Source organism: Zonotrichia albicollis, chromosome 15 (genome assembly GCF_047830755.1).
Source record: "Zonotrichia albicollis isolate bZonAlb1 chromosome 15, bZonAlb1.hap1, whole genome shotgun sequence".
Lineage (NCBI taxonomy): Eukaryota > Metazoa > Chordata > Aves > Passeriformes > Passerellidae > Zonotrichia > Zonotrichia albicollis.
In genome coordinates this window covers 13,921,506-13,939,144 of record NC_133833.1, presented here as the reverse complement: position 1 = coordinate 13,939,144, position 17,639 = coordinate 13,921,506, and the positions used below count along the sequence as shown (strand labels likewise).

The 17,639-nt window shown below is 50.6% G+C and overlaps 1 protein-coding gene across 2 annotated transcripts in view; it reads left to right on the top strand.

Annotated features, from left to right (window-relative positions):
- The first annotated feature begins 14,745 nt into the window (after nt 1–14,745).
- LOC102073746 (rho GTPase-activating protein 7) overlaps nt 14,746–17,639 on the top strand; it is a 53,725-nt gene continuing 50,831 nt past the window's right edge. Inside the window, exon 1 of one of the 2 annotated variants that reach the window (XM_074551976.1) lies at nt 14,746–14,878. Coding sequence is in view for 1 of the 2 variants with exons in the window: in XM_026791390.2 (XP_026647191.2) it covers nt 14,779–14,878 (100 nt within the window). In the remaining variant the exon portion in view is untranslated. The remainder of the gene's footprint in view (nt 14,879–17,639) is intronic. The other variant, XM_026791390.2, reaches the window with a different exon arrangement.

Sequence of the window (17,639 nt, the reverse complement as noted above, 5' to 3'; positions counted from 1 at the left end):
AGAGGGGCAGAGATGCCAATGCAAACAGCTCTGCTGCCAGACCAAGAGAAGAGCTTTAGGCAAACATTGCAGTGTGCAGGAGGCTCCCTGAGCTCAGATATGGTTACAAAACACTCCACAGCATGTTCCAGCCTCAGACATTAATGGGGTATTTATTTTAGGCTGACTGGTGACAGTTCACTGGCTGTGGCTGCACTTCAGCTCCGTGTCCATTTCCTCTGTAACAGCTAACAAACCCAAGATTAATCTTGACACGAAAATAACTGCTCATTTCCCCCCCCACCCAGGGCTCTATGGGCTCTGCCCCAGTGCCATGATTTCCCCCATATTTTATCTGGGATCTGTTTGGGTGAGTGAGAGTCCCCTCTTGCCTGTAACCCAGGCCAGTGACACTGGGCACTCTCCCATATGGTTTTGTGTCACACAGAGGTGGCACTTGGGGACATGGTTCAGTGATGGGCTTGGCAGAGCTGGCTCCATGGTTGGATTTGATAATCCAGAGTATTTCTACTCAGAGTATTTCTACTCAGAGATAATCCACATGTATTTCTAATTTAGCTCTAGCACACCTGCTATATGTGAGGGGATAGAATGTGAGAAAATAAAGATAGTGCAGAAGGTAATCTCACACCTGAGGAGCTGCAGCTGCACTGATCACCAAAGATTAGGAACAGGCCTGCCCTCAACAGGCCACAGCTGAGTTCAATAAGAAGAATAGTGCTACAAAAGAGTGGGTTAGCTGGGTGAGGAGAGAGTTGGAGTTTGTTGGTTGTGTTATGAAGAGTTGGAGTTTGTTGGCTGTGCTGTGAAGAAGGAGTCAGTGCTACAAGGAGCTGCCCATGAGACATCACTGAGAAGGTATAAAACTTTGCAATAAGATGACAACAGCTACGTATTTCTAATTTAGCTCCAGTACATCTGATAGAAGAAATCTAACTACAGATGTTAAAAACATACAGTGATCCCCTGCAACCCAGGATGCTTTGTGTGAGACCTAAATCCCCCTTCCTGTTACACTTTGGTGCCCCTTTTCAAGTCTGCATCTCTTTACCATCATCTCCATTATCAATTTTATGTGCCAGCCATCAGAGGCATTTAAACTTTGACCAAAACACATTTTTGAAAACAGACTCTCACATCAAAACTGGAAGGTTGTTTAACCAGCCCAGCAAACATACATGACTCTTAATAATCCCTCTAGCTCTTCTGGAGTTTTCTTGCCTTTGCTTTGAGAGTTTTCATCACCTTTGCAGGTAGTGACCAATGCTGGGGACATGGGCCTGCAAATGATGTGACTGAAACTGAACCAAGGCTGGGTCAGCTGCAGGTCCTGCTTGAGGAGGTCCCTTTGAGTCACCAGCTCCTCCACAGATGTCCCTGTAATTTTCAGGGAGAATTCTTAAATATCTTGTGCAAAAAAAAAAAAAAAAAAAAATTATTAAATATCTTCTGCAGAAAAAAATACTCAATTTTTCTTGATAAGTAGGATTGTGTTAATCCAAGCAATGTGTTTGCAAAAGGAGTCACAGCTCCAGCCCCAGCTCTAGAGTTGTGCCTGAAAACTGGGATATCCCTTGGCTGGGCTTGCAGGGGTTGTTGTGGCTCTTCTGGAGCAAAGGAACCCAAATTTGCCTTGACCCCCACCTCAGAGCTCACATGTAAGTTAATGTTCAATTCTGCACCTCTGGTTTGTTCCAGGTGGGCTTTGCTGAAAGGCAGAAGCCACTGAAGAACTGAACCTATCTCAGAACCATCCTAAGGTTATTTTCAAATCTTTTTGGTAAGTTTTATCCAAGCTAGACAGTGCTCTGGGTACCCTGGGCTTGATCTGGGAGCATTTCCAGGGACACTGGGCTTGGGGCATCCCTGGGTGTGCCCAGAGCAGCTGAGGGCACAGGGGCTGCACCTTGCACTGGCCCTGGGGAGCCTTTCCCACCTGCTCCATCCCTGCTCATGAATGACCCAGAAACACCCTGGGGTTCCTTTGGGGCAGCCCCTGGGGCTGTGTGAGCAGGGGTGACCTGTGCTGCTGCTCCTGCTGGCAGCCAGCCCAGGGGAAAGGGGAGCCTTTGCTCCTGGAAGGGGCATCTGCCTCAGACATTTCCTTCAACACCACTTTTGCTCATGAGAGGCAAAGGTGGGTCTCACACTTTGTGGGTTCTTGTGCCTAGGATGCGCTGTTTAACCTCAAAAACAGCTTACAATGTGATTTAATGACACAGGAAAGCTTTGGGTCACTCCTCACAATATTTAATTAACACATCTCTAATCTCTAGTCACTGTAATTATTGGAACATATTTTTTTGAATCAGAGTGTTTCAACAAAATTCTGAGATAAACATCACACTTGGAGCCTCCCTCCCAGTTGCTGCAGCTCACGCTGATGGCAAGTGTTGCTGGAGTAAAAAAAAAAAAAAAAATCCATCATTTTTAGAGATTTCCTAACAGCCCTTTCAGCAGATACGAAACCAGACATGTTGAAGTAACACTTGTCACTTACATGTTTGTTTGAAATATGATTCTCATTCAGAGCATCATTCATGATTTCACTCATGCCTGTGTTCCCTGAAGAAACAGGAGGCTGCTGTCCTGTCCCCTCCAGCTCCCACGCCTACAATAACTGAATTTCATTCAAAGGGAGGATCTCTTTCAGACTAACAACGTGTGCTTGGCTCTTGGTTCTCTGTCCTCAGAGATGTGATCCTCTTGAGCTGCCAATTTTTAGCCTGGTATATGCTTATAAATTTATTGTTCTGAGACTGAACACTGGAGTGTGTTGGGGTTTTTTGCACAATATTTTCCTTTCAGAGGATCTCATGGGAAACTGAGTGCATCTTATTTTAAAAATAAAATCACTCCTTCAGCTCTGGACTCTTCGCTGCTATTTGGCTGTGGATAATATCTGTGTAGATTACTGGAAAACATGCCTTCATTCTTAAAATATCATTTTACAGTCCTTTTTCATTAAACAGGTGCTGGGGTTTGTTTGTCAGGTGACTCCCTCATGGCTTGGTGGAGCAGCTCTGCAGGGCACAGCCTCTCCCCAGTGTGTCACCAGCCCTTCCTGAAGGGCAGAACTGCTGCTCTGGGGCTGCTGAGCACTGCAGCAATTTATCCTTGCTGGCTGGATGTAGGAACTCAGTAACTCAGTACATCCCTCTGGGTGTCCAGAGTTGTTCAGGGGGCTCAGAGACCCTGGCACAAAGCCCAGAGCACCTGTGGGTTTGATTATGACCCCTGGAGCAAATTACCAGCTTTGTATGAGGACCTGAAAGCCACAGAAGTTTAAATAGTATAATAATAAAATTATCACAGGGTGAAAATGTAGATTTTAGAATTTTTGGAATGGGGGTTTTGGGGACAAGATGGAGGAACTTGGGCGTGTCCAGCTTTTCTTCTTCTTGGTCTCCATCTTCTGCAGTGATGTTGGCACTTTGGGATTGGTTTAGAGTAGAAGTGCACTGTCTAACATAGGTGATAGGTATTGGGAATTAAGTGTAAATATGTTATATTTAGTTTGTAGTATAAAAAGACAACACTGCCCCAGGGGCAGTCAGAGTGCCTGTGGCTGCCCTGCTGACCAGATCTCGGCTGGGCAGAAAGAAAATTTTACAGATAAGAATTAATAAACAACTTCAAGATTGAAAAACTGAGTTCTGACTCATTCTTCAGACATGTGGGCCAAAGCAGAGACCCCTGCACGTCTCAGGGCTGCAATTAACAGCTAAACTCCGAGAGCTGCAGCTGCTCTGGAAGCCAGCAAAGCCTGAGTGCCTGCAGCGCTGCATTTCTGGCTTGCCAGGACACCCAGGCCAGCGCTCACCAGGGCTTTGAGCTCGGATCTGGCCCTTCTGGAGCCCAGAGCCCCTCTCAGCAGCCCCCAGGGTGCCCTCGGAGCCAGGCTGGGCACACAGCTGTGGTGGGGTTCGCAGGGGTCCCAGGATGAGGGAAGAGATGAGAATCTTGAGTCTGTGTTTCAGAAGGCAGATTTATTATTTTATGATAGATATATTAAAAGAAAGTGCTACATTAAAACTATACTAAAAGAATAGAAGAGAGGATTTCATCAGAAGGCTAGCTAAGAATACAAAGCAATGGAATCATAACGAAGAGATATCATAAAGATAATATATACAATAAAGTATTTCATAAAGATAAATCATAATAAAATCTTGTGACTGACCAGAGAGTGCAAGACAGCCAGACTGTAATTGGCCATTAATTAAAAACAACCACATGGGACCAATCCAAGATGCACCTGTTGCATTCCACAGCAGCAGATAATTATTGGTTACATGTCATTTCTGAGGCCTCTCAGCTTCTCAGGAGAAAAGATCCTAATGAAAGGATTTTTCATAAAATGTGTCTGTGACACACAGGTGTGGTGTGTACCTGGGCCAGCTGGCAGCAAACACCCCTGGGTGCCCGCTGTGCCTGGTGTGGCAGGGCTTCTGTCACACACAGGGAATTCTTTGTGTCACCAAAGCTCTTGTGAGCCTGCAGAATGTGTGTAAAGGGAATAGAGATATGCTGGGCTTCAGTAACTCATTAAAACCATTGTGAGCCTGCAGGATGTGTGTGAAGAGAGCAAAGGAGATGTGCTGGGCTTTGGTAACCCTGGGCACCTCCCCCTTGGCAGGGTGATGAAGTCAACCTGCTCCAACAAGTTTTCATGAATGACTGAGCCTGAACAGAATCTCCCTTAAGGCTCTAAGCTGTTCCCACCAGCTCCTTTTAAGTCGTCTATTGCCACCTTCAGCCCGTTGCTGTCACTGGTGTGGCTGTGCTCCCTCAGCACCTCCCAGAGCTCATACCTTTCCTTCTAGGGCAGCAGCTCCTGCTCAGGGCTCCTGTTCTCACACCAGCTCCTGGTGGCAGAGCTGCAGGAAGAGCCTCCAGCTGGTGCTTACATTCAAATGTTTGCTCTAGCATGTTCCCACTACGCTGCCTCAACAGCAAAATATTGAGTTCAGTGCACTCTCACTACTCGATGTTTTTATCGTTTAAGGCTTGAGACAACTTGTAAATGCTTAAAATAGCGTGAAAATCCCTGTGCTGGCACGGGCTCCCAGCCTCATTGGAAGGCTGTCTGCTGTTCTCCTGGTGTGGAAGTTTCATATGTTCCAGGGAACAATTATGGAAGGCCAGAGTTTTAAATTAGCAAGGCTATGTGGCAGCTATCATTTAAAAGGAAATCCATAGCTTAAGGGCATCAGAACAACAAGCTGATTTAAAAATCAGAATTGATGAACAACCAGGTGTCCATAAATGAGCACCTTGGCTGCAGAGTGTTCCATGACAGGATCACCATCGATTTCCAGAATTTTTAAAGGTATTAAATGACACTCTTTTTGTATAAACTACAAATAGCTGCACTATTTCCAGGTTCTGCATGTTCCTGGAATGTAACATGTAATGTAAACTTTCCTGAGTGAGGGAAGGGGAAAGCAGGGTTACAGGAGCAGCTGAGTGCTTGCTGCCTGCAGCTCAGCTCTGGCAGCTCATCCTGGGCTGGGAGATGAGCCTTGGCAAGGCCTTCTCACACAGTCAGGCTGAGCCCACCCCTCATTTTATCAGCCCTGGCTTGGGTTTGTTCAGGGCCCCACTCTGTGCTCCTTAGGGCAAAGCTGCAGCAGGTCTCTGCTGGGAGCTGCTCCATGCTCAGGTACAAACTGGAGGCTGTGGCTGCAGCCCTGGGTACCCCTTGGGACTCCCTGAGCCCTGCAGGTCTCACCCTTGCCAAGAAGGAGCCTGTGTCTGACTGGGAGTAAGGGGAACAGTGGCTGTGTGTGTGTTGTCATTACATTGCAAGGGTTCTGTATTGCCAGAGTTTTGCACCTCCCTGATGTTTCGTGTAGGCAGCTCCTCTGGCACTGACTCTGCCCTGTCCTCACTGCAGCCAACTGACTCCAGTTCCCCTCAACCACCCAATCCACTCCTTTATAACACTCTCCTTATTGGCTGCAGATGTGCCCTGTTAACATCAGGCCTGCCCCTAATCTTTAATAATTAACCCAGCTGCAACTCTTTAGGGGGTAAGATTACTTTCTATACTACCTTTATTTACTTATATTGCATCCCCCTACATGTGTGAGCACTGCCCCAGCCTGCCCTGCCAGGACACTGTGAGCTCCCACAGCCCCTCTGCTGCTGATGTCACCCTCTGCTCTGGGAGCTCTGGGCAGCAAAGCATCCAAAACAGGATCAGCCTGGAGAAAAGGAGACTCAGAGGTGACCTTAGCACCCTCTACAGCTCCTGAAAGGTGTTTGTAGCCAGGTGGGGCTGGGCTCTTTCTCCAGCAGCACTGACACAACCAGAGCACACAGCCTCAAGCTGCACCAAGGGAAATACAGGTTGGACATCAGGAAAAAGTTCTTCACAGAAAGGGTGATAAAGCTCTGGAATGGCTGCCCAGGGAGGCGGTGGAGTCACCATTCCTGCGGGTGTTTAACAAAGCCTGGATGTGGCACTGGGTGCCAGGGTTTAATTGAGCTGTTGGGGCTTGGTTGGACTCAGTAATCTTGAAGGTCTCTTCCAACCCAGTGATTCTGTGATTCTGTGAATTCTGTGCCATGTGGAGCAGTTCCCCAGCCCTGTCCCACCACCCAGAGCCTGCCCAGAGGGTGGAAGTGCCAGTCGCTGTGAGACAGTGTGAGCTGGTCCCTCACAAGGGACAGAGGACTTGCCCAAGAGAACGACTGCCAATGTACCTGTCTGCAGTGCCACAGTGCTGCTTGTCCTGCCTTGTATAAATAACCTTCAAATCTTGGTTGGAAACTCCTTTGGAGCAGGGAAGAAGTGATCTCTGTGTTGTTTGTAACAGAGGGATGTGGCTGGGGCTGAGACCTGGGCTGCCTTTACCACTGTAAAGGGGCTGTACTGGGGTTTGGACTGCAGACAGCAGGTTTGCTCTAGTGGGCATTAACTGGGGATATCTGACCAGTGACAGCCTCCCTCTGCCAGGGAAACCTCTCCCTTGGCATGGCCTCTCCTGGGAAATGATGACTGGAGGGGAAGGAAATCTCTCATGTTGGTTTCTAGCAGCTGAAATGGCCAAATTCTGCATGTAAAGAAAAATCAGATTTGCCTTTTCCCCCAGACTTTCAGCACATTCTGCCGTGGCTGAGGCACAGGGCACCCCTGGGCTGGCTCCAACAGCCATGAGTGCTGCCAGAGGCCTTTGGCTCACTGATAAGCTGCTTATCTTCAACCCATCCATTTTCATTTTACTCTGAATAAATACTCCTCTGTGCTAGCTAATAAAGATGTCTTTTTGGGCAAAAGAATGACTCGAGTTCAACCTCAGCTGTTAAGGTTGTTCTTTATCTTTTTTTAACAGTATGCACATGATCACACACTCCTTTAAATCTTCCTGAGAGAGAGTGGCAGTGTCCCAACACATGGTCACCAGCTGCAGCCAGCACTTAAAGCATCACACCCACGGTCTCTTCAGGTGCAGATGAAATCCAGATGCCCAAACACTTGAGTTCTCCACAAGGGAAAAGCTAAATTGTGCATAAAACCAGTTGTTTTATGGCCTTTAATGCTATGGACACATTCAGATGATTTTTGCAGAAACCCTAATGATCATTTGCTAGGGGTTTTTTTTGTTTTTTTTTTTTAAGTATGTTGTTTTACCATTCTGGAGAATTAAAAATGCCAACATTACTGAAGCACATCTGCTGAGAGAGGATGTTTGCTTCATCTTGCAATGGCCTGATGTTTGGGGAAATGTTTGGGGCCTCACAGGAGTCCCAGGGCGGAGATGTGAGTGTGAGAAGCCTCTAGGAATGTGGAGCTCTTTGCTGCTTTTTCCTAGCACAGCTTTATTTTTAGCACTCCTCATGTTTAAGGGCCGTGGCTGGGAAACAACAGGAGGTACTTTAACTCCTTTCTATGAGCAGCCTGACTGTACATTGATTTTTTTTGGCTTTATGAAACAGATTTGCTTCTTTGCAGCTGTGATAGTTTGGCGAAATTGTAGGTGATGGCCACAGACTCACTGGGCTCATCAGGTAAAAAGTGAAATGAAGAATTTGTGCTAAGAGACACCAGACCTGGAGCTCGCCCTTGCTGTCCCCACATGGAAGGTGCCAGCTGGGACAGACAGTGGCACATGCCCAGAGCCCAGGGGAGAGCAGAGACTGGGAAAAGCTGCCAGGGAGGAGCCAGGTCAGCCCTGTGCCTCGGTGGCTCCTTCATGTCCTTTCCTCATCAGCACAAGGGGACCTGCACTGCCCTGGGGCCAGGCTCACAGCACAGCCCTGCAGGAGGCACAGAATTAATTTCACTGCTTTTAGAACCAAAATGCCCTGGGTTCTGTTAGCATAACTACAGTGGGAGGTGACACTAAAGGGATTTAGCATTATGTGTCCCAAAATCAGCAAAAATGAGCATAATATTGCTACTTTGCTGTCTCAATCCCAGCTTCTCCTGGTGCTTTTCCCTCCCCCTGAGCAGCAGCCACTCCAAAGGCTGTGAGATGTCCCCAGCTGCCATGGCCCTGCCAAGGAGCTCTGCTTTGCCCTTTTGGGGTTCAGCTTGTCCCAATGTCCCCCCCATGCAGCTCACTGGGGTGGAAAACAGCCTCCTCCATATGTGTGTCTGCCATTGGAGCTCAGGAGGACATTTATGTAATTTTTCAACCCTAAATGCCTCTGTCATGTTAAGTCTCATCCTTGTGGAAGTGTAATTCCCTGTGATGCATCCTGGATGTGGCCATGCGTGTGTCACCCTGTGCAGGACAAGTCCTGCCCTGAGCATTCCCCAAGGACAAGCCAAGGAGGAGTGGGAATGGCTGCTTGCATGGCCTGGGCACTCCTGCAGGGATAGCTGGGCATTGCATTTGTCCAAACCCAAAGAACTTTCTGTAATGGAAGCATATCCTTAATGCTTTCTCCTCATCCTGATACTAACTCCAGGGGTTATAGGAAAAAAACCAGTCCTGCATGCCAGTTTGCTGTCTGAAATGCATCCTGTGTGGCTGAGAGCTACCAGGTGTGCTCTGCAGGTCTCTGAGGAGGGCTCCTGTCCCCCAGGGCTCTGAGGAAGGGATGCTCAGTGCTGCAGCTCCCAGCTCAGAGCAGCCACTGTGCCTGCCAGCCCTGGGTTTTCCTCCTCTGGGAGACATTAATTGAGTTATCTTAATCAGGATGCAGGCTTGCAGCATCAAGGAATCAGCTGCAGGGAGTCCCAGGGTGCTCTCAGAGCTCTCCTGGGTGCAGGGTGTGCTCGGTGAGGAGCATCCATGCAGCTCTGGGGGCTGCTGATCAACCAGCTGGGGCAGTGGGGAATGTGGCACTGATGTGTGTGTCAGGGATGTGTGTGTGAGGGACATGTGTGTGGCACTGATGTGTGTGTCAGGGATGTGTGTGTATCAGTGATGTGTGTTTCAGCAATGTGTGTGTGTGTGCCAGGGACAGCTGTGTGTCAGTGATGTGTGTATGTCAGGGATGTGTGTGTGGCAATGATGCGGGTGGCAGTGCTGTGTGTGGCAGGGACATATGTGTGTGTCAGGACACGTATGTCAGTGATGTGTGTGTGCTGCAGCAGCTTGTCCCCTCTCCTGTGTGCTGAACCCCCCTCAGTAAACCCTACTGGAACCATTTCTGTGAGATACTGACCCAAACCTGCTGCAGCACCAGGAGTGATGATGTGTGACATGTACCACCAGCTGCCACCTGCAGCCACCTGGCATCCAAGTCACCTCCCCACTGATTGCTGTTCTTCTCCAGGACTGGTTTTGTCAAGGAGCTTCACCAGTGTTGAGCTAGGAGCCTGGCATTTGCTTTTTCTACATACACACTCGCACTGTACAGATGTTTCATTCTCACATCCCAAATGGGGAGGAAACCTAAACGTAATTTTTGCATGGTGCATATTTTTGCAGGTTGCATGTGCTGGGAAGAACATACTTGTGTGGGCCCTATTTCCAGGCATGTAAGTGGACAGGTAAGTGGCAGAGGATTTTTTATATCCCCATGGCTGCCTAGAGAGTGGACAGCACAGGAAAGAAGCGCCTTTGGAGTGGAGTTTGTCTTTGGAGAATGTTTAATCCAAGTCCTTTTCCAACAGAATGGTCTCTGCACAAAGCAATCACTCAGGTAAATCCCTTAACACAGGGGAAACATCCTATTCTCCTTCTAGACCGAGCTGCTCTGTTCAAAATGAACCAAAATAAGAACTCCAAGCCCAAGCCTTGCCACCCTGTGTGATCAGAGCTGTGTGCAGACAGCTGACACAGGAGTTGGGAATGCAGAGGTGCAGAGCTCCCGGGATGTGCGTGGCCTCTCTCCTTAGCTCCTTATTTATCCTCCCAGTGGGAGGAACAGCTGTGTTTACAGGAGGTGGGAGCTGAGCCTCGGCAGGGCTGTGCTGGGGCTGCTGCCCTGCCTGCTCCTGCCACAGCCATGGGCAGCAGCCACCTGCAGCCTTCTCCTGCAGAGGCAGGAGCTGGGAGGATGGATTTGCCCTGGTCCTGAGCTGTGAAGCAGTGCCAGGGCTGTGCTGAGGATGAGGATGAGGATGGCAGCGGCAAGGCCCCAGCTCAGGAGATGCCTCAGCGAGCACCCCGGGGGCTCCAGCAGCTGGGCCTGGGATGGCTTCTGGAGAACAGCCAGGGAAAAACGCCTTGCAGGTCAGTCCAAGGGCAGCAGTGACCCCACACTGCTGTCATTCAGGCACTGATCAAGGACAGAAAATACCTTTACTTGTTTGGCGCTCCTTTAACACTGCTGCATTTTCTGTCGCACCACAGAGCTGCCTTTGCCCTGGTGGGACCATGTGGGTATTTTGAGCTGATGATTTGCATGTAGAGCTGGAAATACTCAGATTTCTATAGAATTATATTTTATATTTTTTGTTTGGCTGGAGTTCTGTAGACACTTTAAAACATGACAGGATCAATCAGCCGTGCAGTGCCCAAAAGTGACCTGAGCCACTTTTAAACCTTCAATTTTGGTGCTTACAGAAGCTTGCGAGCTTGAACCTGTGTGGTTTTTCAGGAAGCCTTTCCAGGGTGTCAGAAAGAATCCTTCTCTGTGTCCAGCCACCTTTCCCCATGCCTTGCACCCCCAGCTGTGCATTATTAGCAGATGCAGAGGAGGGCAGAGCAGACCCTGGGGCTATGTGGGGATGGAGATGGGCTGGGGGGCAGGTGAGGGGCTCTGCAGGGATCTGAGCACTGCACACAGGGCTGTTCCTGCTCTGGGTGCCCAGCAGGGATCTGGCAGATCCCCACCAGGGCAGGAGTAATAACTGCTCCAGTCACTGAAAATAGCTTTCTAGGCTCTTTTTCTATCAAGCAGCTCGGTGGGCTGTGTATAAATCTTTCCTCCTGGGGCCTGTGTTCATCTCACAGAGACAGGAGGTTTTGTTGTAGCATTTTGATTCTGGCCAGGTGGGTGTCCCTCTCCTCATCCCTGAGAGAGAGCTCAAAATGAGTAAAGGTATTTCTCTTTTCCCCAAGCCCATAAGCTCTTCACTTGTTATAAGCAGACCTTTCAGAGGTGCCAAGGGGCTGGATTGTTATTGTAAACATCCCTGTTCCTCTGTCAAGGCAAGAGCCAAGTTACCCTTTGGGCTGAGGTTTTCTTTCAGTTCACAACCAGGATGGAGCAAAGAGGCTGTCAGATTAACTGGGGACTTTCCGTGGGGGAACAGGATGTTGGGAATTGCTTTTGTGTACAAGATCTATGATTTTTGTGCCTCCAAGGTTCTCAAAGCACTTTGAAAATCCTAGATTTAATTTGAGTGTGCTGGTCATGCCCCTGGGCTTTTGAGCTGGGCTGAAGAGCAGCACAGACCCAGTCACTTCTGGCATTGTGGAGCCTGTCCCAGCAGAGCAGTACTAGAATCCCCTGCACGCAGAGGGGGTTTCATCACAGGCTGGTAGGGGATGTTCTGGTCAGGAGGAGTGTCAGGCATGGCCAGTGCTGAGGAGCTGTCACACAAGTTCTGCTCTCTTTCTTCTGCAAAACAGCAGCCAGAACTCAGACTGCAGCTCTTCTCTCCAGATGGTGTGGAGAAGGTTCAGCAGCATGAGGGAGCCCTTTGAGCTGGGAGAAAGCAGAGTGGACATATTTTTATAAGTAGAAGGGGCAGAGCTGTGGGTGGTATTTGCCACCCTGCCCCAGGTGCAGGAGCTGTAACACAGCTGCTTCTTGGTTTGCCACACATTCTGTGAGGTGCCAGGACACCCCAATGCTGGTGTGAGTTGTGTGCACCAGCTCCAGGTGGCTTTCTGGAGGAGCTGGCAATGGTTGGCTGCTTTATTGACTACAACTGATGCCATTGCTGCTGGACTGCTGTCCTCAGCTCAAACACCACAGTTCAGGAAAGAAATTGCTACACAGGATAATGCTTCCACTGGAGGCTGCATAATAGATCAGCTGGTGGATCCCTGGGATTCCTTCTGGCCATATGGTGACCAACAGTGACAGAGGGGAGCAGCAGAGCCTGTGGTGCTTCTGCACTGGGCTGCCACTGGGGTGGGTGTTGAAACTCTTAGCACTTGAATGAACCCCAGAAAAACAGCTTTAAAATTTACTAAATTTTTTATTAAAGGAAATTTATCAAAGGCAAGGCAAAATGGTGATATTTTCCTGGTGCTCCTTCTGGTTCTTTCCCATCCTTTGCCCCCTCCACGCTGCTGCCAGCTGCCTGCATGGCCTATGCTCCCTCCCTGCAGGCTGCACACAAATGTGCTGCTGTGTCTTTGTAAACAGGCTAAAAATACCCTGGTGCTGCTGCTCGGAGGGCCTGGAGTTCAGAGAGGCTGGGAAGGAAGCCGGGGTCAGGCGGCCCCAGGGAGCAGCGTCACACAAGGCACAGAGCCACCGAGGGGCTGGCTGCAGGGACAGACAGACAGACAGCTCATCAGCCAGCACTGCTGCTGTCCTGATGCCCTGCTGCACTGCTCTCCTGCTGTCCTGCTGCCCTGCTGCACTGCTGTCCTGCCCCAGTGAGCCAGCAGTGCCAGGTCTCCTCAGATTAGTGTTCATGGTGAACATGGAATGCTCCAGGGCTTTGTGCTCTCCTTTTGAAGAGGAATTGTTTGTCTTTTCTACTCAGTTTCTGTGCTAGGTGTTGTGATGCAGCGTCCTGCAGAGTGCCTGGTGGGGGCCATGTGGGTATTTTGCTTCTCTAGGCTCTGCCACCCCAGTCTGCTGGGCCCCTTTGCTGAGGGTGCCCTGTGTGAGCCTTGTGTCTCCACATCCTCTGGGAAAGGAAGTCAAGAAAGCCTATTCCTCCAGACATCCCATTCCAGAAGGCATCAAAACCTAATTTCTATTCTCACCACACCCATGTGCCTTCTTAAGGGATGTTACCATCCTAACCATACCCTGACCAGGACCTGAGTCTGAATGTCCCCTCCAATGACTCAGATGCCAGTTCCAACCAGAAACCTCATCAGTGGTAGCAAATTTCAGTTTAAATCATATGTGTTACAGGCATTAACACTTGGAATATTCTTGTATTTTGCTTCTTTAGTGCTTAACCCTGTTAGCTGGTGTGAGGCTGTGTGGTCTCACAGGGGGAATCAGCAATGAGCACCTCTCAGGCATCCTCTGTGTGCTGTGAGTGCTGAAAACACAGAGCAGGGCCCAGCACTGGCCTGGCAGCAATGGCAGGGCCCAGCACTGCTCCGGCAGCAATGGCAGGGCCCAGCACTGCTCTGGCAGCAATGGCAGGGCCCAGCACTGCTCTGGAAGCAATGACAGGGCCCAGCACTGGCCTGGTGGCAATGACAGCTGTGTCTCTGCTGTTGTACCCTATCTGCTATCTCCATCTCTGTCCTGTAATGTAAATGCAGGTGTCCCCCGTGTGAGCTGTGTCCCCCGTGTGAGCTGTGGCAGTGGGAGCTGCTACTGCTGGGCAGTTCAGCCACAAAGATGGAATTCATGCAGGGCTGAATAAATGCCTGTGATGGGCAATAACACCTTAAAGCCCAGCCCCAGCACCAGCCTGCCCCAGCCAAGGGAGCTCCAAGGCACAGAGCACTCTCTGAGCTGGCATCAAGGTGGGTGCTGCCTTCCCTGCACCCAGGGACTGCTCACTGCAAGGGAAACTCAAACCATGTTCAGCTGCCTCTGGTCCAGGCTGAATGAATTCCATAGAGACTGTTTTAAAGAAAATAACCTTTGCTGTGCCAAAGGGATTCAGCCTAAAGGACTTTTGTGCAAAAACAGTGGATGTAACATGGATGGATGTAACATGTTTTTCCCATTGCCTCTGGCAGAGCTGGAGCAGTGTCAGGGTGGTGCCTGCAGTGAAGCACTCAGCAGTGGGCTCTGCACTGAGCTCACCCTGCTGGGCCCTGCTCCAGTTCCTCGAGGGTTCCTCACTGATGTAACTGCAGTGCCTCGAGTGCCTCTGTGAGCTCCATCCCCTCCATCAAGCACCTCTGTGTGCTCCATCCCCTCCATCGAGTGCCTCTGTGAGCTCCATCCCTTCCATCCTGCACAGATTCCAACCCTGTGCATCCTGTGCTCATCCTGCCAGCATTCCTTGGTGTCACCCATGCCACCCACACCCTGGCACTGGCACCGCACCCCGGGCAGTGCCCAGCAGGGTCCCTGTGTCAGGCCGGGCTGCAGGGGGACGGCAGAGGGAGAGGCTGTGCATGATTCCAGGGGCAGAGGGAGGCAGGGCCGTGCCAGAGCCCCGGCGGGATGCGGGAGCGGCTCTGGGAGCTGTGACCGAGCTGCTCTTTCCCAGGGAGGATTCTCCACCCCGTCCTGGGTGGGATCTCGGCTGTCCTGCTTAAAGCCGAGCAGATGGGCTCGGAGCTCAGCTGCCCCAGGCAGGGCTTGCAGGGACTCGGGATTTACTCTGTGCAGGACAGGGACCCGCTGCAGCTGCCTCTCCCCATGGAAGGTAGGAGAGGTTTGTTTTTTTTCCTTGGTTACTCTATTTCTATAAGGTTTTTAAACCAGCAATCAAACCAGAAAACGAGGCACAAACTCGGGAGGGAATGGCAAAGGTGTGGGTCTGGCTGCTCCCTGCTGGGATGTGCTGCTTTTATTTGGGCTCACTTAACAGAAAACAGACAGGTTTTTTTCATTATATATTTTGTTTAGAATTTAAAAAAGATTTAGTTCCTAGGAATTTCGAGACCTAACACTTCAGCATCTGCAAGTCCTGAATGCAGTGGGCATTTGGTGGCACAGCACAGCTGTCCCTGCAGAGAGGCAGAGTGGCACAAGGTCCCTGCCTGGAAAAGGTTTGTCCTCTGGAGGGGACCAGCCACCCACCCTGCTGCTCCCCAGGGAGCACCAGGACCCTCAGTGCTCCCACAGGAGGCTCATCCCTGAGGTGTGAGCATGGGAATGGCTTTCCCATAGGGACTGAATGGGGTGGCAGGGCAGGGGACACAGCAGCAGCAGGGACACTCTGTGGGGACAGCATGTCAGCCTCCAGCATCAGAGGAGCTCACCCTGAGCAATCATGGATTTTTCCTGAAAAGCAGAAGGGATCTGTTTGGGTTTTTTTGCTGTTCTGTTTTCTGGAGGAAGGAAGGTGAGAGGGGAGCTTTGGGGCGGGTGCCTGAGCCTGCAGCAGTGTGAGCTGTCACCCTGGGGCTGCAGGGGGACAGTGCTGCTGCTCCAGGCCCCCATGCTCAGCTGTGCTCCCATGTCCCTCCCGTGTCCCCAGGCTGATTTCTGTCTCAGCTGGCCCAACCCTCAGATCCTCTCCTGCCCCATTCTTGCTGTGCCCAGGTCCCTTTGCCAGGGCTGGGGCTCCCTGACAGCAGGAGCTGGTGCCCCGTGCTGGGGCAGTCCTGGCATTTCTCTGGCCATCAAGTAGGCCAGCCCTTTGCCAAAGGCTTGCTTTGTAATGCCCAAAAAATCCTACAGCAGCTCCGACAGCTCTGTAGGAGGGTATTAAGCATCTGCGTGTCAGAACGTGGCCTTTGCTTTATTGCTTCATGTAAAACACTTTGTATTCCCTGGGCAGGGGAGGCAAGGGTGGCAGTGAATGTTTGCAGAAAGGGAATTAGTGTCATGTCCCTTCCCAGCAATGCTCCCCTGTCAGACAGACCCTGCTGGGGCTGCCCAGCCTCACCAGCAGCTCTGCTCTCGCATGGGTCTGTCTGCCAGGACCACAACTGGGAATAGCGCTGCATTTCTTGTCCTTTGCCTCTCTATAAAATAAATCAAGCTGAGTTTTCAACCCTCTGTTTGCTGATGCTCTCTGGCCAAGTTTTGAGTCCATTTATTCCTCGTTGCTCTGCGTCACCCTGGCAATGTGCCGAGCACGAGAGCTGGGGACAAACACAAATCAGTCTGCTGCATTTCAGGCCAGGCCTCAGCATCCATCTGCTGCTTCACACAGGTCCCAGGCAGCAGTGGAGGTGTAATTTTTTAAGGTAGGAAATTACTTGTGTTTTGGAAATGAATAAATTGTTGATATAAGCTGAGAGTCGTGAGAGAATGGGTTGTGTGGCCAGGTATTCCCCATAGGAGCATTCTGCTGTGGAGTGCTGCTGCAGTGACCACTGTGGGAAGTGACCAGAGGGTCACTGGAAGTGAGGGAGGGCTGTGCCACAGACAGGAACCCTCCTTTAGCCATGGCTGCTGTGCCATGGGGGTGCTGGGCAGGGAGCAGCCACCATCCAACATCCATCTGTGGGCTCATCCCCTGGGCACAGAGCCAGCAGGAGCAGCAGGCATGGAGCCCAGGCTGAGGGGGGCAGCAGGGTGGGAGCAGCCAGGCCCAGCAGCGCCCAGGGGCACTGTGCAGTGCTGGGGTCAGCAATCCTGGCCGGCAGCAAGATCCCCCCTGTCCCCATTAAGAAATGGGGAGCTGTTTCTGGGAGTGTTTTTGTATGGGTTGCTGTTCTTTTTGGTATAAATTTGCCGTTTCAGCTCCTGAAGTTCACCATTTCCAGGGTTCACACTTCCAGGGTTAACGTTATCTGACATCTGCCAAAAATCTGGATCTCCAAAAATCTGACACCTGCCAAAATCTGGTCCAGCAAGCCTTGTGCAGCAGGGGGCTGAGCACACACTCTGCCTGCTGTTCCCATCCCTCCTCCACCCCATCCTGCTTCCCTCAGTGCTCCTGGGAAAAGGCAGGAGCTGGAGCTGCTGGAAGGAATGCTTGTGTGGGAAGGGAACTTGGCTGCTCTGGTGAATAAATCATATAGAATCCGTTCTGTGCATTAAACAAAGCTTTATGAAAGGCAGATACAAAGCAGAGGGGCTGGTGGCTGGGGAGGTTTTGCTGTGGTGCCTGGCATCCTCTGGCTCTGCAGCCTGGCACCACTCGTGGGTCTCAGGCACCTGAACCCCCTGAGGCAGGGCTGGTGCTGCCCAGCCTGGTGTCACCTCCCAGCGCTCTGACCCTGCACACTTTAATGTTGTTTCCATCATCCTCCAGAGCAGGGAGTTTGTGCAGGGCAAATCTGTTGTCATATAGTGCAAAAGTTCTATTGTCATTACATTGCAAGGGTTCCATATTGCCAGTTTCACATCTCCTTGATGTTTCTTGTAGGCAGCTCCTCTGGGCACTGACTCTTCCTTGTCCCCACAGCAGCCAACTGACTCCAGTTCCCCTCAACCAACCAACCCACTCTTCTATAACACTCTTCTTATGTGGCCTCTTAACATCAGGCCTGCTTCTAATCTTTAATAAT